The 22,893-nt window shown below is 44.5% G+C and overlaps 1 protein-coding gene across 3 annotated transcripts; it reads right to left on the bottom strand.

Annotated features, from left to right (window-relative positions):
- Positions 1 to 340: 340 nt before the first annotated feature.
- Positions 341 to 22,893, bottom strand: c2cd5 (C2 calcium dependent domain containing 5). Of its 3 annotated transcripts, XM_071529517.1 has the most exons (30): positions 22,644 to 22,893; positions 21,989 to 22,097; positions 21,748 to 21,834; positions 21,377 to 21,548; positions 21,182 to 21,277; positions 20,631 to 20,786; positions 20,277 to 20,514; positions 17,483 to 17,643; positions 17,316 to 17,317; positions 16,316 to 16,529; positions 15,633 to 15,721; positions 13,567 to 13,675; positions 9,850 to 9,964; positions 9,462 to 9,560; positions 9,206 to 9,317; positions 9,010 to 9,089; positions 8,444 to 8,630; positions 8,200 to 8,364; positions 7,070 to 7,210; positions 6,920 to 6,983; positions 6,685 to 6,746; positions 6,477 to 6,575; positions 6,208 to 6,297; positions 5,984 to 6,062; positions 5,808 to 5,900; positions 5,283 to 5,315; positions 4,840 to 4,941; positions 3,261 to 3,454; positions 2,615 to 2,761; positions 341 to 2,422 (listed from the first exon to the last, which is right to left on the bottom strand). In XM_071529517.1, the coding sequence occupies exons 2-30, from the start codon at positions 22,076 to 22,078 to the stop codon at positions 2,297 to 2,299; spliced, it is 3,402 nt and encodes a 1,133-aa protein (XP_071385618.1). In that variant the 5' UTR covers positions 22,079 to 22,097; positions 22,644 to 22,893; the 3' UTR covers positions 341 to 2,296. The 3 variants fall into 3 exon arrangements, with proteins under 3 accessions (XP_071385618.1, XP_071385616.1, XP_071385617.1); XM_071529515.1 differs by lacking the exons at positions 16,316 to 16,529; positions 17,316 to 17,317 and adding an exon at positions 7,718 to 7,762 and having other exon boundaries at positions 4,810 to 4,941; XM_071529516.1 differs by lacking the exons at positions 16,316 to 16,529; positions 17,316 to 17,317 and having other exon boundaries at positions 4,810 to 4,941.

Here is a 22,893-nt window from a genome sequence, read left to right as displayed (position 1 = left end):
CTGTAAACCTTGGGAGAAAATGATGACCACATACTGTGCGACAAGAAACGGCTAGTCAAAAGCTGAGAAATGAACGTAATAAAACATACAAATATCAGACATTCAAAAGTTGTACTAATTGTACATTAGTCGGAGCACAAGTTGGAAAATGAATTGGAACGGAATTGCAGCTTAGACCATTAGCCATGCTGACTCATGCACCTGTGTTAATATAATTCAGAATCAATGTAGATTGTTTGAGGTCCCCGTGATTATTTAATAAAGTAAATAAACACAAATAAACACAAACCTATACCTAAAAGTAAGAAAAACAAACAGGTGCATCTTGGTTTTACTGGGTTTATTGTGCAAGACTTACCAGGCAACCATATAGAATCATGGCAATAAAAGTGGGTCTTCATGCTGCTAGTCAGAAAGCAACAGGGTCTATATGTACATTCAAGTTTTATAGACAAATATAGGAAGCTGATCACAAATTGGTATAACGGATCAGAGTACCACTACTCCTCTGACACAATATGAGTCAAAACATCAGGATGTCATTGCACATGCAAAATGAGCAGTAAGTTCACCAATATAATTTCATGATGTTACAAAAATACTAAAATATGATTTTAGAGAACATTTACACAAATATGTTTTCTCGTGGCACCTACACTAGGAGATGTCTTTTTTGTTTTCCAGCATTGGACATGAATGTTGGAGTTGGACAGATCAGTAGTACGCAGCAGGACTATCATTCAAAACATGAGCGCCAAAGCAGCAGTGCTGGAGCTTGGCAAAGGGAAGTGAAGCTCGACACCGATCTATGGCTCCCCTTCGTGTTTTCACCCTTCTGTTTGAAGTTAGAAAACGAACTGATCCTAAAAATGCAAGTGGAGCATCAACTTGTCAGTTGCTACTATACAGAGGGGTTGGACGGACAGTTAAGATCTGCAAGGGTTTTCATTCAGTCAAAATTATACCAGCTGAAAGACATTATCCTATGAAATATCCCCAGTGCAAGACCCAAAAAGGCAACATTACATGGCTGAGACTGCATGTCTGTTCCACTTATACTCATCCGACACTCATCCGCTCATTCCAGACACAAGTGAATAAAAGGCATACACATTATGCCATTTTGGTGTTACCATTTTAAAGATAACGACAATTAAAAAAAATAATTTCTACAAGTTATCAATTGTCAAGTACAGTAATTGGACTGCACTGTGATGGCTAGTTCCTCCTTGAAATAAAATTTGCACATCATGCCTGTTATCTTTTCTTATGTTTCATGTTTAGTATAGATACATGTAAATTAACTCACTCCCAAAGCTAGAAAGAAGACTGTAATCTGTGATTGTGTGTCATTATTAATACTTTCTGGAGCAGTTCCATTGACAACCTATAGGACACTTATTTTGGCTTTGAGGAACACTATGAGTGTCCAGGTCGATTACCCATCAACACAGGTAAATGTTCTGATTTAGAACTGCTACTTTTAATATAAATTAAATCTCATTTGGGTTGTATTCAAACAAATATTCTCAACCACCAATTTCCTATCAAAAAAATATAGCAAGATGGCATCACTGATTTGTCTTAGTTTGTTTGGATTCTAGATTTATGAATTCCATTTTAGGGTGGATTTCCATTTTAAAGAACTGCACAAGCCACGGTGAAACAGACATACTCGAATACTTGACTGACAGTCATTGTCTGGCCACTCTAAAATGAACAGATGGGCCTTTGATCTATAAAAGATACTCTAAAAAAAAGAACCTAAAATGAGGGAATATCTAATCAGATTTAAATAATTTCTAATGGCGTATTGTTGTGTCCCTTTTAGCACGGCCATTTAGTGACTCCTGTGGTCTGTGGATGGACAGAGATTGGTCATAGCTGCCTAAAGTGTCACCAGTGGAATGAAGCACGGCCCACAGACAGAGGGATGGCAACAGAGCTTTGGGTGACCCCCGTATGGACGGCTGTAATACATAAGTTTGATGGAGCAAGGTCATTTGGCTGTTATGGTTCCAACCAAAAAACACTGCAATACTCTCTGATGACCAAATTCCCACACTGCCATGTCAGTAACTCCTGCAGAAATGCTCTTATAACATAGAAAATCAAACACACAAGAGACACATCCTGCTCTCCTAAACTACTACAGACTGTTTGTGTGTGTGTACTTGTTCTGAATTACTTGTGTCCTGTAAGGCAGACATAAATCACTCATACTTGGACGGCTTAGACTCAGTGTGTTTATACAGAATGTGTGTCCTTGTAGGCAGATTGAGAATCTGTGTCAGTTTCACGTAGTCCCATCTGTTCCGCTACTGCAGGTCTGTCCGCCGATCGTCAGAGGGGGTGTGGCCTCCTGGTCTATGTCCCTGATGAAGATGACGGCATCACCGCTCACATTAATGAGACACTGAGCCTGGAGGAGGAACCAAGACAGAAGATAAACCACAAGGAGAAACGACACACTGTCAGATCTGAGGAAGCCTGATAACATAAAATGTATAAATGGACCACAACAGGTAAATACTGAGAGTTTTAACTTTCTACCAAAGTGAAAGTAACATAACATGTATAACTTGAATGTGAAACTGAATGTGTGTGTGTGTACCTGGTTCTTGTTGGGATTTTCCATGAACACGCATTCCTTCATGCTATAGGAAACCACTGCATTGCCACCCAGAGCTGCTACATGGGCTCGAACCATTGCGAACACCTCTGCTATGAACGAATGGAGGAAACCGCTCACACCACCCTCCTGCAGAAGGCACACAAACACATGTTCCATGTTCATAAATATGTCTGCACTAGGGTTGTTCGATGTCCCATCGTTTACACATCGTCCAATCAAAAATCTCTGATGGCCGATGACACTGGGCAGGGGGAGGGGCTGTCTGGAGTGGTCCTGTTTCATTAATGTTTCATTCTCTATTTGCTTTGCATTTTGTGGAAAACATCATTTTCACAAACATTTTCCACCTACAGCTGCGCTCAAAAACAGGCTGAACTAGTCTCCCATACTTTTTACTGACTTAAAACAAAAAAGTGAGGAGAATGTGTCCGCTGACACGGCTGAGCATTGTTCTCAACACCGTTTATTCAACTTTTTTGTTGTTTTTGCTAATGGCTACATTGTGAAATATTGCTTTTATAATACTATATTGATGAAAAAAAACAGCACAACCCTTGTCTACAACTTGCATGAGATGACACTTGTGCCTATGTGTGTGGTGTTTTTGCACTCATACTGCTCCTACCTCCCGTAGTGACGTCGTCTCTCTGATAAAGAACATGTTGATGATCCCAAGGTATTTAACGATGCGCGTCCCGGGGAGGAAGGAGAGCGGCGTCATCTTCACCACGGTGACAGAGCTGCCCCCAAAAGAGCGGTTGGAGCGCAGCGAGCGGGAACGACCCTCGGGCAGTGGACTGCAGCGCTCCGAAGACGAGACTGCAGTTACAGACAGAGCAGGGAGGAGGTCCAAAAGAGGGAGGATGAAAAAAAAAGAAAGGAAGGGAGGGGAAAAAAGACAAGAGGGAATGGAGATACCAGAAAACATTCAAAAATAGTAAAAATTAAAGCAGATATGAACTGTGAAGCAGGACGAAATGTGCAATGTGTGGAATGCAATCCTGTGAGCGTGTGTAGAGCAGGAGTCACAAGTGTGAGTCTGTGTGTGTGCAATTGTCTGTGTGTATGCAGTTGTCTCTGTGTATTAGATACACTTGTGAATTTACGTGCAATAGTATGGCTGCGTGGTGGCAAGATAATCACTTGAAAAGCGTGCGCTGCCATGCATGTCATGCAGTCGAGGCGAACAGACAAAGACAGTTACACAGTGTCTGCAGACAGACAGACAGACCTGGGCACAGCTGTGTGTGTTTACGTGTGTGAATACAGTAGGCTATTTGCCATGTGGTGAAGTGCATGAGGAAATATTTATATTGTTTACTTCTGTGAGAGAGAGGCTTGGGAAATGGAAAACGGACAGAGACAGCTATGAGCTGAGCTGGGCACATGTACACGAGCAAGAGTGTGAAAGATGTTCCATCTCCTACTGCAAGGTTGTCTGATGCTGCTTGCGTCCATCAAACCAGGATTAGATTGCAGTTCACTTACTGTACAGCGGGACGGTAATATTACCAGATCTTGTAGAATAGCATCCTCCCCCGCCGTGATCTTTACTGAGCTGTACAATTTCAGCGTTGTAGGATTCAGATGTGAAATGTTTTAGCATTTGTATAGCCCTCTAAGAGCTGGGTAGGTAACAGGAATATGGTCTCACTCTAATGTTGAGTTTACAGTGTGAAAAGAATATCACAGGGGAGCTGAGGGAGGTCAAGGGTTGCCTAGGGTTTCACTCTATTTCAAATCCTACTCCTCCACATATCACAATCTAGGTAAAGTACACCCGCTAAAGCAAAGGCAGAGAAAAATTGAAGGTGTTCCTCCAGCAATTGTCACCATATTGCTGCAGTCCATCCAGCCCTTGAAGATCTACACAAGTGCCTAGGGGAAAGAGGTTGGACATTGAGCAGGACAATCACTTCCTTCTACCTTGTCCATCATCACGGTCACCAGGGCTACAGGGATTGATTTCAGAGCCAAGCTGTTGATTGTGGATCCCTCTGAGGGGCGGGGCTTCAACTTTCACACTCTAGCCAATAAGCTGGTGCTTGATTTACGATGCTCCGCCCCCCAGCGGCATGCATGGAGGGGTGTGTGAGTGTATGCGAGCGTGTGTGTGTGTCTGTGTGTTTGTGTTTGTTTATGAAACTGTGTTCTGTATTTGTGGGTATGATCACCAGAGTGTGCTAGAGACCGTGTCCTCCTACTTGTCTTAACTGATCCGCGTCTTATGGTGTGAGCTTTCAGCCTAAGCAGCTCTAGCCAGGTGCTGCATCTGTCTGCAAAGGAACCGTAATCAACGGAGGGAGCTGGAGAGAACATACACACGCACGCACACACACACAGAACACCAACAGATACACACAGCACACGCACACACAGACCGAACACACACACACACACACGCACACACACACACATACATACAGACGCAATACCAACAACAACAACAAAGAAAAGAAAAAAACACAGGACAAAAAAAAAACGAACAAAAGAAGAACAGAAAAGAACAAAAGTGGATGAGGTCTGGGAGCGGTGCAGGATAACTCTGTCCGAGACAAAAGGATGAGAAATCAAAACAGGGTAGTGTAGTAGTCATGGTAGCAGGGAGGTGGGGCAGGGGGGATGATAGACGAGGAGGAAGGCTTACCTCTGGACGAGATGTTGGCGCACTCTGGGAGACCTGTGAACACACACAAATCATAATCTACCTGTGCACTTGACAGAAAGCAAGCACTGTCAACCACGCACGTCTTACACAATTATTATGTTATGTCCAAATTCAAATGTTCTATATGTCAAAATGCTTCCATCTAGTCCGTAGTTGCTAGGGTGTTCTGGTTACTATGCCCAGGTACTGAGTAATGTGGAAGGACAGCCATGATGCTTTAAGTTATCCATTCCCACCACATCAGTAACACGAACACGTCTTATCTAGGCAACATCACGCTGTCATCTAAATTCACGGCACAAACATAACACACTGGGCTAGGGGACATCACTGTTTATTTACCTGCTGTAGGTACCATAATCAGATGATTTTGGAAGATTTTTGCAGCCGGGGTGAGTAAAGAGACTGTACCTGAAGTGTTAGTGGAGGAGACGGGCACTGCCTGTTAGTGAAGGAGGGCAGATGAGGATGTGAGGGAGCAACGGTTAAAAGTTAAAAGGCTACCTGAGATTTTGGCTGACGGCTGACTGTTGGCGGACGACGACTCTGCGCACAGCTCCAAGGGAAACTGCAGCTGGTCTTCGGTCTCACTGCCTCCTGAAAGACACACACAAGCAGGTTAGTGCTTCAGCCTCATTTCATACTCACACCACAATAGAAGTGATGTGTACCAAACAGACCTTTGATGATGGCCTTGTCTCCTGGCCTCTCCTGAGTCTGGTCCTTGTCAAAACTCATGGCAACTGCTGTCACTGCGACCTGGGAGGGGGGGAGGGAGGGAGAGATACAGCAGAGGGTGGAAAAAGGTGAGAAAAACTGAAGTCGTGGCTATTATTATCTTATGTTTGTTATATACTTTCACTAATCAGAGGTGCAGCCAGGCAGTGTTCATAATGACCATCACCTGTATGAGTTCTTCCTCTGGCACTGCTACAGTGAAGTTGAGATGACAAAGACAGCAGGGGATCATAGAGCGCAGCTTGAAGTACAAACTCTGTAACATACAAATTGAATTGCAACACTTGAACACTTGTCCTGAACAGATTCAAAACAGTAAACAGTAAACTAGTATGAGTCCTGTGGCAAATAGTATAAAGTTCTCTTTATTCACCGTGCCCATTACAAAAGAATGTTTCTTCAGCATTCTGCTAAAATACTTTAGGGGTTGCTTACCTTTAGCAGATTCTCACAGAGGTCAGTGAAGATCTTGTTCAGGCCTTGATTAGTGAGATTGGCATTACTCAACCTAAAGACCCTCACTGATGTAAACATCTGGAAGACAGCGACAGAAAGAAGAGGGAAATTAACAAAGAAAATGACAAAGGATGAAGGTTTTTTTTTTTAAGTATTTGAGGTAATGATGAGAGCATAAGAGAGTGACCTGTAGTCCTGAAGTCCAGTTGTAAATCCCAGGCATGATCTCTGTGTTACAGCTGTAGAAGCCTGGGGACACAAAAGTGGAAATGGAAACAGGGAGGGAGAGAGACAGTGGGATAGAGGGATAACAGCATTTATTAGAGCGCTGACCTGATCAGGAGATAACTGACTGAGCATATGCAGTGAGTATTGATGTATTATAGATACCGTGCCATTTCCAAACAGAGGGTGGCACGTACCTGCAGGGGTAGGGGCATCTGTGAGGAGAGAGTGGATGTCCTCCACAGCGTCTGTGTCATCAATCTAGATGAAGTAAAGCAAACAGAATATTTAACAGTGTTACACACGTCTGTGCTATGAGTGACAGATTTATTTGTATACATACACACCTCCAGGACGAAGGCGTCCTTCTTGCCATGGGAGAGGTCCAGTTCTGAAAGCTCATCTGAACTCTCCGAGTGGGAGCGGAAAAGTCTGGAACGTTGTCTGGACTCGGGGATCGGAGAACCCACTGCTTCCTCTGTCAGCTCCTGCAAACAAGGCACACCGTCGTAGACTGGATATCACAGAGGATGGATGTCACAGAGAACACCAGACCACCAAAACAGCCCCCAGCTGCATCCCACATCTGTCCAGCTAGTAGAATGACTATGTTAATAACACACCACATGCTCACACTCACAAGTTCCCCATCAGCCGTACCACTAGACACACATGGCTATTGTTAATTTGAGTATGGATCTGAAGAGTAAGGAGTGGCGGAAACACACACCACAAAAACATACACGGGTGAGTGTGAAATGGGGAGGGTAGATGGTCATATTACAAATATTATGACACAGATACACAGATACTCATAAATCGAAGAAGGCTTCGATTTATGAGTCTAGAGTGGGTTGCTCTCAAGAGGTGACTCTGGGTTACGCTCATTGCCCTGCTCCCCAACATCCCCAATAAAGAGCTGTTATACAGAGTATAGCTGGTATAGAATTGTGATTAATAGAGTGAAATATTTGTCATGCTTTGCTGCTCAGTACCATGTTTATGCCGTGGAATACCTCGGGGTCCAGGGCAAATAATTTCTTTAATGACCAGGGAGAGACAAGAGGAATAAGTTCATCATGATGCACAGAGAACAGATCGTATATATACATGCCTTTAACACGGGAACAGCCAAGAGTCCATCATCCCCTAACAAACCCCAACAGGTCACTGTTCCCCTCATATTTTATTGCACAGATTTAACACAACCTTGTGTTTAAGGTTTTTCCCCCTCCTGAAATGCTGAGTAATACCATTATTGAAGGAAAAGCCATGGACTGTGGGCCCAGCGGAGTTGTATAACATCCCAAATGACACCTTGGCTGTTTTAGTGTTAAAATAAAATACTACACAGACCTACTTAGCGATGAAAATCTGGTATAATGAGGGGCAGTTTGCAGACTGAATGACAGAACCTGCCTTTCACAGATTCAGTTACTGGTTGGTTATGCTTGTGCTGTGCGTGTGTGTGTCTCACCGGTGGGTTTATTTGATAGAGCTCTTTGTTTTTGGCTATGGTGTCGTTGATCCTTTTCTGGATGGCCAACATGTGGTGCTCATTGCTCAGGTCACCGGGCGTTTTCCCCGCGATCTGGATCCCCCCTGGTGCAGGCAGGGCCGTCAGATATACTCCTGTGGCAGACTGAGCACACACACAGTTTAGGAACGTGTTGCCACAAACTTTGACTTCTCACGCTCACACAAACAGAATGTTAACTTACAGCCAGACCGAGCAGCATGTTCTCGCCAACACTGATCTGTATGCGTAGGCCAAACAGAGCGTTCATGCTCCGCAGCTTCAGTTTGTTCATCAGCTGAGTGTGCAGCTCGTATTCCATGAAAGGCAGCAGGTTGGAGATGGTCGTCGCATTCACCTCTCCCTGGGCCTTCTTCTTCAGACGACACAGTCTGCGAGATGGTAAACATTTGCATTAATGCTCTTTGACCACAGGCATATATTAGTGTTTCAGCCCAAAATGCTAAATATCTATTTTGAGAAAAAATGTAAATGTTACCTGACGTTCATTGTTCAATATTTCAAAAATAAAACTGATTATATCATACAAAATGTTACTATTTTGTGAGCAAAGGGCTCAAGATAGCTAACAACGTCAATAATATTCAATAGTGAGTTTCACTTAAACGTCAGTAATCATGTTGTAGGGGTAGGTGCCACGTTTTTCAAATTGGTAGAATCAGTATAATGTGTGATGACACTATACAATGAAACCATGCTAATCACATAAAAAATAAAAAGCATTCCATGTTTCACCGACACGTGTCTTACCTGGCCTGGATAAGGCAGCCCTTCCCTGTGACAGCTGCTTCTGGTGGCAGGTCAATGGTTGTGAACAGCACATCAGGAACCTTGAAAAATCAATCCACACTTTATTGGCCTGAGTGCATTTGTAAACAGGACAACCCAAGATGTACTGAACAGTAAGAGTGTTTGATGCAAGATAACAAGAATATGTGTTTGAGACCTTCTGCCGTCTACAGTGGTAACAGTATGTGAGCTGGGCAGGGAACGGCATGTTGAGCTCATCATAGGGGATGTGACAGAAGCCGCAGCTAGGGGGAGACGGATCCTCAAACCTGGGGAACAACACACACGGTCTAGCATTAGCCTCCACAGCTCATCAGCAGCAGCAGTGACAACCTCCTACCTATCCAGGGTTTAAATGACATTTCTGAATCAAACATTGCATTAATTTTACACACACAAAGCACAAAAATAACCTGTGGTCACTGCTTCCGATGTCTAGACAGCCTTCACGCATGTATCGAGGATTCAGGATGGCTGCTGTGCCTGATGCTGACAGGATACACACCTCCTCACTAGAGAGATAAAGAAAGAAAGGGAAGAGGATGAGAGAGGGAGATGGAGAGCAACCTTGTGTGTTTACGCCAAGTCAAATTTATTGATATGGCACTTTTGGCAAAGCGATTCAAAAAAAGAGTACAAGGACAAAAATACAGATGAAATCAAGAAAAGAAAAATGTCAGATTGTAAGATATAAGGCCAGAGCTTTTGTGTGTGTGTGTGTGTGTGTGTGTGTGTGTGTGTGTGTGTGTGTGTGTGTGTGTGTGTGTGTGTGTGTGTGTGTGTGTGTGTGTGTGTACATACCAGATGCTGGTGCTCTCGCTGTATCCCACCACAGCATGGCAACCGAGGGCTTTGGCATGAGATTTGATCTCCTGGCGAATCTCCTCCCACCATGCATCCCGAGTCTCTGGCTCATCTGCAAGACAGAAAATACAGAGTCAAACACACTCTCATAGAGAATTTCCAATTGACTGAATTACCTATCAAACCTCACTGAATAATACAGGCTAACAAAGGAGCTAACACTAAACCTAACTACTATTGTCAGCTGAGATAGATGTACTATAAACTGACACAGGATAATTGTCCTAACTAGTTCTTAAGATATTTAAGTATAAGCCCACTTACAGAAAAACTGACAGACTAATATACTAATCTGGCTGCCTTGACTTACCAGGAAATAAAGAGACAGAGCAAACAGTACAGTGTTTTGTTTTTGCTGATGATTATGGGTTCAATGGTGCATCAAAGCAAGCCAAAACCACTTAACCAACTATCAGTTTGTAAAACAATGTGACAATGAAAATGACATTGATTTATGAGGATTTATGAGGATGATGATGAAGGCAAAGTCAGAGGTTAGGTTAGTTTTGTGTCTGCATTGTTCTCATTGGCACTCCTGAAGTGCACATTATCTCAGACCCAAATTGATAGTCTCTCTTCTCCATGTCTCCTTTCCTTCAGCCACAGTGATGGACAGGGGACAAGCAAGCAGAGTGAGAAGTAAACACCAGCCACCAGCCCAGTGTGGGTAAATTTTGGCTGTGACTGGTAAGTTTGTCTATTTGACCAGCCTCTCTGGTAGGCAACAAAACCAGCATCTGGTGGTCCGACTCTATTCTGAAAATCTAGTTGGCTGGTGAGTTTTGGGATGTAAAAGCCACTGTGGCTGGTGTGCAAAAAAAAGTTAGTTTCCTGCCCTGGTGACGAGGTGAAGAGACAAGGAACTAAGATGCCATTTTCACTTTATTGGGATTGAGCCTTCATCATACTCATGGACAATTTATGAAGGCTAAACCATGGGTGTGTTTCAATAGTCTCATGAGGCTTTGTTCCAAATACCACTTCTGCTTCATTTACACTGTTCAGAAGAGCCTGGATGAGTGAAATCCTCACAGTGGGGAGAGATACATTTCACTCATTCGGTAGTTCTGGATCACCGAGTAAAGAAAACGAGAAGGAAGCTACATTAGAGTATTGAGCTGCACCCCATGACTCCCTGGGAAGGCCACATGCTGACAGAGCCCCAGAAACAGAGAGAAACTAGGCTACTTAGTGAGAGAGGGGAAGAACAGAATGGGAGATAAAGGGAGATCAACTGAGGAGATGAGTAAAAAAATGGTTGATGGTCAGGCGTATTAGACCAACGAGTGGGTTCCTTTAGAACAGAAGCAGCATGTCACACAGGCACAGGCACACCAACGTGCACGCTCATGGGCAGAGAAGGGCCATATTCATTCACCACAGAGTCCATAGAGCCTTCTCTAGTTTTGAAGTTAGACAGCACCACTACAACCCCCCCCCCCCCTTTCCATATCATACCTCCTCCATCCCCCAGACTCACCTCTTTCCTTCCATCCCCCTCATACATCCCAGATCCATTCTCGATTCTCTTAAACGGCCACCAACACCCCGTCTGATCATCCTCCCTTCCTTCCATCCATCCCTCTTTCTCTCTTTCTCTCAGTATGAATACGGCCCAGTGAGTTAGGGATGCACATGCCCGGTCAGTGGCTCTTTGTCACGGAGTAAACCTCCTAAACCTCCTCTGGTCTAGACAGGTTTGACCACGATGCTGATTGAGGAAGCTTTAGAACAGCGCTGAGCCAACGTTAGGGGGGAGCTGCAGCTCTTCTGTGCAGCAGGAGGAGCTGGGTGGGGGTATAGGGTCTAGCCAGGCAGGATGGGGTTGAGGATGGGGTTGGGGTTGGGGGGGGGGGTAACACAGCGCATGCTCAACTCAGCTCAGCACACATTCACACAGATTAGAGAAAGGAGAATGGCAGCTCACTGAATTAATCAGTTTTCATCTAGAAACTAGCAGACCAATATCGAATTTCTTTGCAGCAGTACAGCTAGGCTAGTTGTAATATTAGCTTTGGATGCACAGCAGGAGGACAACTGTTTGACAGAGAACAGCCTTTTTTCAGTCCTCCTCCACTTCACTGAGCTGCCATCACTCCTGTGGGTGAGAGCAGTAAAAGGGGGGAAATACCTGCAGTGACACTATTCCAGTCTAGCAGTTTGTATGAGCGCGTGTTACCCAAGGCTGGGCCAGAACACACCGTTAGTACAGAAAAAGAGAGAAAGAGAAAAGAAGAAGAGACAATCTAACAAACAAGCACAACACAACAACAGCACTCCACAGTCACTATGCAAGGACAGACTAAATTCAGGCCTACTAAAACAATCTCAAAGAAAAAGACTGATGAGGAAAAGAGGAGAAAAGAGATGAGAATAGGATACAGGCCTAGCCCTCATTTAGAAAGACTGAAGGAGAAGAGAAGCTATACAAGGGGGCAAAGGAGCATGCAGTAGCGGTCTATCTCTACCATACGCTCTGAGCTTAGTGTTCCTCTATAGCTGACACAATCAAGGCACAGCAACAACGAACGGGGCTCTTCTCAGAATGGTTTGCGAGCCAAACGTGCAATTTGGATCAGGGAGTGAAGAAGACTGTGCAAAAGACCACAGTTTAGACAGGAAGACTACAGTTTTTGTAGATTTTTTAGTAAAAAAACATCCGGGTAGCTGGTTTATATGCCGCTGTTCACATCTGAAAAGAACCCTGCTTATCCTAACCCAGCCCACATCCATCAGTACTCCCCCCTTCTCTAAATTCTCAGACATTCTCAAAGACCATTAAACCCGGCAATGGGCAAAATTACTGAAGCTGCTGAGCGGACTCAGATAGGAAGGAGTCCAACAGCTTCAACTAGCAAACGCTACAGGTCTAAGTCCAATATATAACTCTTATGCAAGACATTTGAGCATATGTCCCATTGCCATCAATGCAAGTCTTACTGAAAAGTCTGCATAATACACAAACATCAGGATTTGGACACAGGGATGAGGAGCCTACTTGACAATCAAGGCAGCAGAGCACATGTAAGACACCACATTTAGCAGGACCTCACCACAGTGCCACCTGCAGCCAACAATACCACACAGCAGAAGCAGCAGCACACCAGAGCCATGCATCACTACTGCACCTCACCTCCAGGGGGCAGCACCATAGTACACAATACAGCACACACACACACACACAGCCATCACACAACTGGCACATACACTACACAACTGGTACATACACAATACAAAAAGCCAGTCAGTCAAACCACATGAGGTGAAAGTTGCCCCTATCCATAAAACAATATTTGACAGAAGGTGAGGTTAGCCTACCGCAACATTTTTTCCATTAAAATGTGAAAATTTCAGATGGAGCCTATGAACGCAACCAGGAACAGCTTTCACCTGCTTTGGAACCAGTAATTCGTACAAAAACTTCAAGAGGTCTCTCAACATAATCTCTCAGGACAATGAACGCTTCAGACTGGGACCATATAAAGGCAAACTGTTCAACATAAGTGGTTAATGGGCAGCATTTGCTGACAGCCAGTTGCAACAAGACTGGACACTCACACAACAGAGATCAATGGAAGAGCTTGTTCATATTATTTAACAGGACAATGGACCAGACACATGAGGACATGGTGCGTTTGTATGCATACAACTCACCGGGGTTGTGTATACGGTCCAGCAGTTTGACAGAGCGAGCACTGACCACCCCACCGACATGAACCAGGAAACCAGGTGGAAAACATGTCAAGGTGAAGAAGGGGAACTCCTGTAGATAGAAAATAACCACATCATTCAGAGGTCACTTTGGTGTGAACACCATGTGGATGCTTTAAATATATATTATGTATAAATAGCAGGTTTGAATGTTTGTTTTGGCTAGGGCTTGAGTTAAAATTTGTTCTTTTCAGTTATTTCTCCAAAGATACATAAATCTACTAGTAACCAAGCATTATGATAAACAAGTTATTGGTTGAAATGATTTTTTCCAGGCCTGGAGAACAATATTTTTCAAAACCCATGACTTTTCAAGGTGGTTTTCAATGACAGTACTGACCCTATAACTATAAGTGAAAACGTATAGAGAAATGGATGTAAAGTGATTTAACAGACACAAAAGGTGGCTACTGTGATATTCAAATTGTTTCTCAAATAAAGGTCTCAAACTAAATGTATTTTAATCACTGATAAAAAGCATTATTTTGAATGATCAAATGGAAAAAGACAGTACTACTGAAGCATATAAGAGAGATATGCATCGTAGCAGACCTAGGTAGCATTACTGAATGGTTGCCGAGTCAGGAAAGGGCCAACATGCATCAAGGTTTGAAATGGATGGTGTAACCCCCATGCAGCCAAGGATTCCCCACTTGCTCCATTCCAGCCTACACGTATTAACAAATGCAGAGGCGTGACCCGACACAAAACTCAAGAGTATTTCATGTAGATCTGAAAGGATTGGAGCAAATGCAATGGAACATTTCTATAAAACTTGGATGTATTGCATCACTGCTTAGGTGACTGATCCAATCTTTTCAAATCTAAATAAATACATTCTTTAGGTTGGAAGTTGAAAGTGAAAGAGGAGTGTACGTCACACACCCACAGGGTCCTGGCTGAGGACCAGGATTCTGCCTTTCATGCTGCTCTCTGTCCACTAACAGGACAGCTGGTCCTCCGCCTCCAGTCAAATGATGTAATGCAAATCCATGCATTCATCGACAAGAGGAGCTGGAAATACCTGAAGTGTTTCTTGGCATCTTCCTGTTCGTTCTAGGTTAAACTGATGACCACCATTAGAGAGAACCAGAGGGACTTTGTCAAAAATGATTTGTGATTTTCAACCATGCAAGTGTATGGGATGAATGACTGGCTTAAGTGGGCAGAAAGCAGGTAGGATTACCATTAGTTTCTTCCCTCTCCGGTGCCCTGGTGTGTGCAAATGAGGCTAGCTATTTGAGCGATTTGACTGACAGCTCTTTCCACTCAGAGCAAGGAGGCAAGAATGAGATGATGAAGTGAGCGTGCTCATTCCCATTGTTGACACAGGAAACCAAACCAGAGTACAAGCTCAGGAGAAGAAGTCAGAAAGGAGGGAGGCGTTCGACATGAGCATCCAGAACACACACACACACAGACACGCACACACACACACACACACACACAGACAGACAGACACACAACCCTTCGAAGCTGAAGGGAACACAACTCCTAGCTTCCACCCCCCCTTAAGTGTCTGTGGGTCTTTTGGAGTGAGGTGGGTGTCAAGCAAACAGGAAAACAAGGTTACATGATCCATTGCCATGTTGCTCAACCCCGCCTCCCCCTCTCAGATCTACAAACAACAGGGGAGGGAGGGGTTAGGAGTTGATTCAAACTGGGCTGTGGCCATCAGCTGGTGAGGGTGTCAGGGGAGAAGTGGAGAGACAGAGAATCACACAGCGGCGTGTGTTTGACTCATGGGACATACCCTGGCGTTTAACAATAACCCAGAGGAGGACGCTCCCTGAGTAGCACAAGTGGTCAAGAGGACAGAGAAAGGGAACATTATTTGCTCTTACACAGACTCACTCCCCATATAAACATTCAACACCTAGCTGTTGTAAATCAGTGAAAGTGTAAAACGTAGTCTGAGATTGAGAAGCTCTTTTTTAGTGTGTGTGTGTGTGTGTGTGTGTGTGTGTGTGTGTGTACAAGAGTGTGTGTGGGTGTGAGTGCTGTCGTACCCTCTGCTCTAGAGCCGTCTGCGTCTGCTGTCTGAGGAGGGTCTTCAGAGGCCCCGCCTCCTTCCCGGCGCTGCCCCCGCTGCCCATTCCTGATCACAGAAGAGAGTCTTGCTTCAATCTCATCACTTCTAGCACACAGGTCAGTGGACTGGAGTGCCAGTCAAGCTGTCAGTTGATTCATTGTACATTACAGTGAATATTATAAATCGAGTGCAATTGCTGGAACTGTATGCAACATCTGAGACTAAGAGTAGCACATATACCTGCTCCATCTTCATCCTCAGACTAGCCTGCTCTTCCAATTTTCTCCTATACAGAAACCTAAGAACTGGGCATGCCTGACAAAAGCATCACACCACATGCTGGGGTGGGGAATCCTAAGTAGGAGGCTCAAGGTGAGTCAGTAGTGTTGCTTCTCAACGGGCACAGGGCAGTACTGCCATGCATGTTGGGTTAGTGACTAACTGGGACTCCAGTGAAGTGGAATTGGGTGGGAACAGTGCTGCTGTTGACCCATTGTGCAATTATATAATTCATATTCTACGCAGAGTCTGTTGTGACACACGTTCACCCCACAGATGCTGTAAAGCAGCTGTGAGGCAGTTATATTAGAGGCGCTCACAATGAGGAACTTGTTCAAAATGGCGGTTCTGTTACGTGAGCACACAGCAGTCCTACTATACCGGAGACTGCCAGCAGCAGGTCCTCACTGAAGGACACACTCTTTCTCAGCGTGGAAGAGCCTGTGTGGGTGGAGTAGTGAGGGGGCGGGGTGGTGGCTCTGGGGGCAGAGCCATGACCACAGCCCACTGACCCAGAACCAGGAAGGGGCAGAGAGTCTGTGGAGAGGGTGGGGGAGCTGGGGCAGAGGAAGATCCCAGGCCTGCGTCTCACTGGCTGGGGCCTCACTATCCAGCAGAAACAGATGGAGGGAGCACAGAGAAAAACAGAGATATTGAGAACGGAAAGGTAGAGCGATGAGGAAACTGGGTAGAAGCACCACAACTTAGGAGGGAGAGAGGAGTGTGAAGGAGAGAGAGATACTGGAAATGAAAGAGAGGAGCAGAGAGAAATGACATACATGAGACAGATGCAGAAAGAGAACGGGTTAACACAAATGAAAAAGTGAGTGAGAGGAGGAAGGGAGGACAGAATAGAAAAGAGAGGGCAGAATAGAAAAGAGAGGGAGGTGAAAAACGAGAGCGTCAAGAAAAACAAAAACAGCAGAGAGAGAGGCGGGTATTGAGAGAGGGAAAATAGAGTCACAAGATCACAAGAGTGGGAACAAAGGAGGGGGAGGTTGGAGGAGTGCTGGTCCCTTTCAGAGGGGTGGGGCTCTTGTAGGCAGGTGCTGGCGTTTATGGTTGAACTGGGTTAAAATGCTCTGACGTTGTTGTTTGAATGAGCTTACCTTTTCCCCCAATCATTAACCTTAAGGGCTGCTAATGCCGAAGTGACTTTTAGATCAACAACAGCCCCTCATGAGACACAGTGCTTCTATCCACAACAGCAGAGGGCAGGGACTAATACCAAGAGATCTGGTGTGTCTTCACACTATTAAACTTGCTGCTTATATACAGTAAATTGAATGTGATTTACTGTACTATGTCTTTTTACAGCAAGTCTACAGCAAATCTGATGAAGACACACCAGGCCACTGAGGAAATGGGGAGGATGGGACACAGCTAAATAAACACGACACATCACTTATGATAAAATAACAACTTTCAAATCAACCATGAAAAAAACAAATCATGTGAAAACCACAACCACAGTAGCACCACAGTGAGGTGGAGGAGAGGGAAGGGATGATGGGGGGAGGGGAGGGGAGGGGCCAAGTGTGGTCTTACCCGTCTTGGGCGTCAGACTGAGGTCAGTGTCTGATGAGGAGGACTGGCGGCTGCATGGCTTGGAGGGAGAGAAGGGGGGAGGAGAGGAGGAGGTGGTGGGGAGGGCTCTGAAAGGGGTGGGTGGGCCAGAGGACGAGGCCAGGTCCTCACTGAACACCGGCCTGCCAGGAGAACATGACACACACACACACGTCAGTCACCGCCTCACCCTCTGAACGTGTGTGTGTGTGAGTGTGGGTGGGAAGAGAATGTGAGGCGAAGTAAGGTTACATTATGTGAGAAAAGTGAATTTTGGGTGTGTGACTTGTTTGCTTTGGGTGAGGTGTGTTTGAGGTGCTACGTATGGCTGGACTGCGGAACAGAAAAGCAAGCATATGAAGCAGGAACAGATAAACACAAAGGGAAAACGCCCACATCAAAACAAAAGAAAGAAGCAACATGGCAGAACACAAAGAGGGCACAAGATAGAAGGGGAAATCCAACAAACAAACAAACACAGAGGAGGGTGAGCTGAAGCATGTGTCCCAGTAGGGTAGAGCGAAGGTCAGGTGACTGTAGGTGTCATCGCCTCTTCCTTGAGGCAAAAGCCATATCTCATACCAATTTTGTTTACGAGCAACCGATGAAAATGCAGAACAATGCAAAGGGGAACCTGACTGGGTGGCAGATGTCCGCACTGGACCAGTTGAAATAGTGGAGAGATTTCGGGCTGGTATCAAAGTGTGGTCTTTCTGTGAGTAAGGTGTAAGGAAGGGGCCCATTCCATAATACTTAGTTGTCTGTTTCACTTCTTCTCTCTTTACAAGATCGTTGTATCGCTACTGCATGCCTGTCAACAACGTATTCACTTTCCTGCTTCCTTATGAATGTCATAGCCTGTTCTTTTCTGTTTCTGTAGCTACCTCTCTTGCTTGCTAATCTATTTCCTTTCCTGCCTCTGCGTACCGGTGAAGATGAGTGTGGGGACAGAGACAGAGAAGTTCTGGGACAGTCTCTGGGAGCTGCAGGCCGAATGCACTGGACTGTTGTGGGTGGAGCGACATCCGTGGGCCAGGGGAGACCTGGGCCAATCAGCACGTAGAGAGGAAGAGAGAGGACCAATTTGGACACACGCAGCAAGAATCGTACCAATCCAAATGTAGCGGAGCCGGAGAGGAAGAGAGAAACGCACACAGAAACACACACCACAACATTGCGACAAAGAGAAAAAGAAGACAAAAGGGGAAAAAAAGATGGCAAAGACAGGATTTTTGTTTTCACTCCCTCTCTTTGCTCCGCTATTCCATCTAAAGCCATGTGTAAGCAGCAGGAAACTCATGCATAGCTCTCAGTTAAAGATCTCTGTCTCACGCAGATACAAACACCAGGGATGCAAACACATCAGGGGTCAAAATGGTGACAAAAACTCAAAAGACACATTAAAGCTCGGTGGATCCAGGAGCATGCTCCCCTGGAGAGAAATGTTTGAAGAATGACTGTTTAAAAGCCTATGTCTAGTTTCTTTCTTTTTTTTTTTAAGAGAATATCAAAAACTAAGTCATTAGGTCAAGTTTGTGTCACTACAAAATCAATAACTTTGGTTCAGAGGACGAACAGTTATAAAACAATGAATGAGCAGAGGAGGGTAGAAAATATGTAGGTTAATTTCATTCTTTGTAATCTTGTGAAATGTTTTTAAAACATTGTTTTGCTGTTTGTCAACCCAGAGATAGGAAAACAATCCACACAAATCGAAATGATTTTGTTATTTTGTTAGTGTGAAATCAAGGCAAAGACACACCGCCAGAGGAAACACATTTTTCAGGGGAAACAAATTTTGGCAAAACACTGGTCTCCCCAAATTGAATTGGATAATCATTACATCCCCAGTAGTTCCGACAGTCACTACAGAATAAATGACAGAAGTGAAAGAAATAATACTAGAGTGGGGAGAGAGAGAGTGACAGAAAAAGGGGAGAAAGGAAGAAAGGGAAGGGAAAAAGACAGAGAGAGAGAGGGAAAGCAAAAACCCTGCACTTCCAGTCTATAAGCCGACATCCAATTGGTTAAGGTGACTGTTCTGATTCTGAGAAGATCATCTGACTCACAATTTTTTCCCCACTCATCACTTGGTTGATTAACAGATATTATTAGAAATTATTGTCTCACTGAATTTACACAATTCACATGGGTGACCCATTTCAAGATCAGAACAGTGAATATCGCCAAAAGGTGACAAGTTTGCATCCCTGATATACACAATCCCAAACACACTGACACACAGATATGCAAATACAAACCAGAGGCACACATGCACTTAACTCTGGCTACGCTTACGTTAACTGAATGAAATCACAAACTACTTCGACCACTCAACAGCCAGGGTGACAACAACAGAGCAAGATGAAGGAAAGACTGTGAAATGCCGACCAGAACACAGACGTGCCAGATACTCACTAAGAGACGCAGCACTAGAACATGCAGAGGCAGAGCAGAAAGCCATGCAAGAGCGGTCTAAAAGAGCAGACAAGGGAGGGGGGGTTGAGGATGGCTGTGTGTGTACATGTGTGTGTCTCAGGATATGTCATGTGCTGTTAGTTTCATGATGTAATACACATGATGCAATAGACACACAAACTACAAAGGGGAATCAAAGATACTGAGACACACACAGGAGTTATTGCACAGACTAACGCACGCTAGTCCCCCCCCCCGCTCTCCCTCTCATGCGCACACCCCAACATTCTCACTAATTTAGAGTCAAACACGCACATAAGAGGCAGGATCCATGCTTGTGTCGTTGGTTCATACTCACTCCTTTCCATCCTTAGAGGGGGAATTGCAGGCATTGGAAGCGGGTGCTGTGTTAGGGTGCATGTGTGTGGTGGTGTTGGGAGCGGTTCCAGAGCTGAGTTTGTCCAGTGTGCAGGCGGTACCTATGGCCCGGACCACCAGGCCCGACTCTCCCTCCAGGTCGAAACACTGCAGGTATCCCACCACAGCGTTCCCACCCATCTCCAATACCTTCAGTCCTATCTTCCTCTGCAGCTCCCCTAAGGTGGGGGGGGGGGGGGGCAAGTTAGCCAGAAAATGATAGGGAAAAACAAAATGCCACTTACTCCACAGCAGTCCCTGTCTTATCTGTGAGGTTTACTGCGAGTCGTCCTACCAGACATGAGAGAGATGAGCCTCTGCCTGGCCTCGTTGGAGGCCCGAGGGGTTCTGATACGGTCGATCCACTGGTACTCTGGATCTTCGTTTACAACGAGTTCCTCCACAAACCCGTGGACCATCGCTGCCCGGTAACACCGTGGAATGGACATAGCTAGCATACGGAGGGGAACAAACACCACAAAAATCAAATGCCTTGACATTAAAGGCAAATGCTTCTCTTTTAAGTGATCATTCTTTGATTAAAGGAACGCTGTCAGGACATTATGGCTCTGAATCTTGCACTGCTTACTATTTGCTGCTTGTAATTTTGGTGATCTAGGAAGCTTGTTGTATTATTGCTCTGAATAAGAGTGTCAGCTAAATGCCTAAAAAACTGAAAAATTGAAATTATTCTCTCTGATTAAACATAACATCACATATTCCTATATGGGTATTGCTCATATCCACCATGTCAATCTGCTTTTTGCAGATAAGAATTCTAACTCATGATGCATTTGCAAACTGTAAACAAACATAGTTATGTAAGGAAAGGCAAGTCAGACTCACTGCAGAAGAACTTGACCCCACAGGAAGATTGTCTGAAGCGGTTCAAGTCATTGAAGAGGTCCACTTTGACGAGGACATTGATCTCCCCTCGGATACCTGATAGCAAGTAATACATGGAAAGACATTACAGTAAGGAACAGCAGTGTCTAGAATATAAAGATGTGTTATGATAATGATAAGAGTTGACTCCTATACCATGGATGGTGTCATAGATGGGAAACCAGCCAGAGATTATGGAGGCAGCCTCATTGCACAGCAGCGGGTCAATGTCAATGTAAACTTTCCCTATGGCATCATTAGCACTGTAAGTGTCGTGGTCCAACACAGTGATTTGCAATGGCTCATCCTGCAAGTCCTCATCATCAACCTAAATAGCCAGATAAGGAGAGGGAAAGAAGACCAAGGGAAGCAGAGATAAAGACAGAGTGACAGAGTGAAAGAGGGATTAGTTCAAGGCAACAATTCGTCCATACTGTGATTCAGTAAAACAAGTTACTGAAACTGCCTAGCTTCTTTGTCATTTCAAAAGCACCTCAAAAGACAGAACTCTGTTCATGACATTTTACCTCAAATTTGAACCACTCTGAGTTCCACTGTGGGTTGAGGGATTTGGGAAACACATCTGTTTTGAAAGTTGTGTTTCCAAACTTGACCTGGAATATATAAGGTGAATGTGATACATCTTTCATTTCCATTTTGATAAATAATAATGAACCCCAATTTACGTTAAATCCGAAGTTGAAATTTGATGTATGGTTTCATTAAAAAAAAAAAAAAAAAAAACCTTCTTCAAGCATCCTCACCTACCTCTACAAAAGCATCAGTAAGGTCACTGGCTCTGTCCATTACAGGCAAGTGGCGTCCTGCCACAATTTTGGCCTTCAACTTCCCTGGCATGATTCAATTTTAAGTTGATCTGTGAAGAAAGCAATAACAAAAATCTATCAGTTGCTTTACAGCTGAAACCTACTGTATCCGTTGGTGGCATAGACTAACTCAGCAGTGAATAGCTGGGGCACTTGATCACCATGGCATGTCATATGTTGCTGACAGTGCGGAGACCTGTAATCCAGTGAGGAAGTCCATGAGACATGAGAACCCCTTTCCCTGTCTGCACGTTCACTAGCTAACGAGCTAGCTAACGTAGCAGCCGTTAGCTACACGAGAATTGTGAGTAAGCACATCTGCGTGTTACTCTAAATAGCTAATCGGCTCTACCTAATGAACGACTGTAAGCTAGCTAACTTAGCTTGTGAAAGTGACAGCTACGATCAGGTAAGGTAGCTTATGTTAGCAACGCATGGCTAGCAAGAAAAGCTGCTTAGGTTAACTGCATTGCAGTCAAGTGTCTCTCGCCCTATACCTGATCGGCCATGTTTTATAATCCTCCTATAATACCACCAGCAATAACGTTACAACAACATTATTTTACTGATTTCGGTGCAGTCAGTATCATGCTTACCAGTGCTACAATATCAAAAGACAGCTGTCAAACCAGCAGCAGGCTTGTTTTAGGCGGACATTGTTGACAGCCCACTCGTCTGACCTCCGCGTCTCTCCCATAACATGAGACGTTTGTCCCCAGAAGACCAGGCAGGAAAGATGTCACTAAAGTTAAAAAATATTCACCAAATTATATTGCAACGAAAATCTGTTACTCCTAGATAATGTTACAGATGTACGGGTAACCTTACAACTGACCTTATATTTTA

This window comes from Centroberyx affinis, unplaced genomic scaffold, assembly GCF_046629955.1.
Source record: "Centroberyx affinis isolate AG114_WGS23_722 - 3 ecotype Tasmania unplaced genomic scaffold, CSIRO-AGI_Caff_v1 ptg001797l_1, whole genome shotgun sequence".
NCBI classification, from domain to species: Eukaryota; Metazoa; Chordata; class Actinopteri; order Beryciformes; family Berycidae; genus Centroberyx; species Centroberyx affinis.
This window is presented reverse-complemented; position numbering and strand designations above follow the sequence as displayed.

What these genes read in the sequence shown, in the direction of transcription:
- c2cd5 (XM_071529517.1), bottom strand. Translation starts at nt 22,078, where the DNA reads ATGCCAGGGAAGTTGAAGGCCAAAATTGTGGCAGGACGCCACTTGCCT. An exon ending in AGGACGCCTTCGTCCTGGAG is followed by an intron (nt 6,984 to 7,069) that starts GTGTGTATGTAT and finishes TACTTCATCTAG; the next exon opens with ATTGATGACACAGACGCTGT. An exon ending in AGACAAGGCCATCATCAAAG is followed by an intron (nt 5,901 to 5,983) that starts GTCTGTTTGGTA and finishes TGTGTCTTTCAG; the next exon opens with GAGGCAGTGAGACCGAAGAC.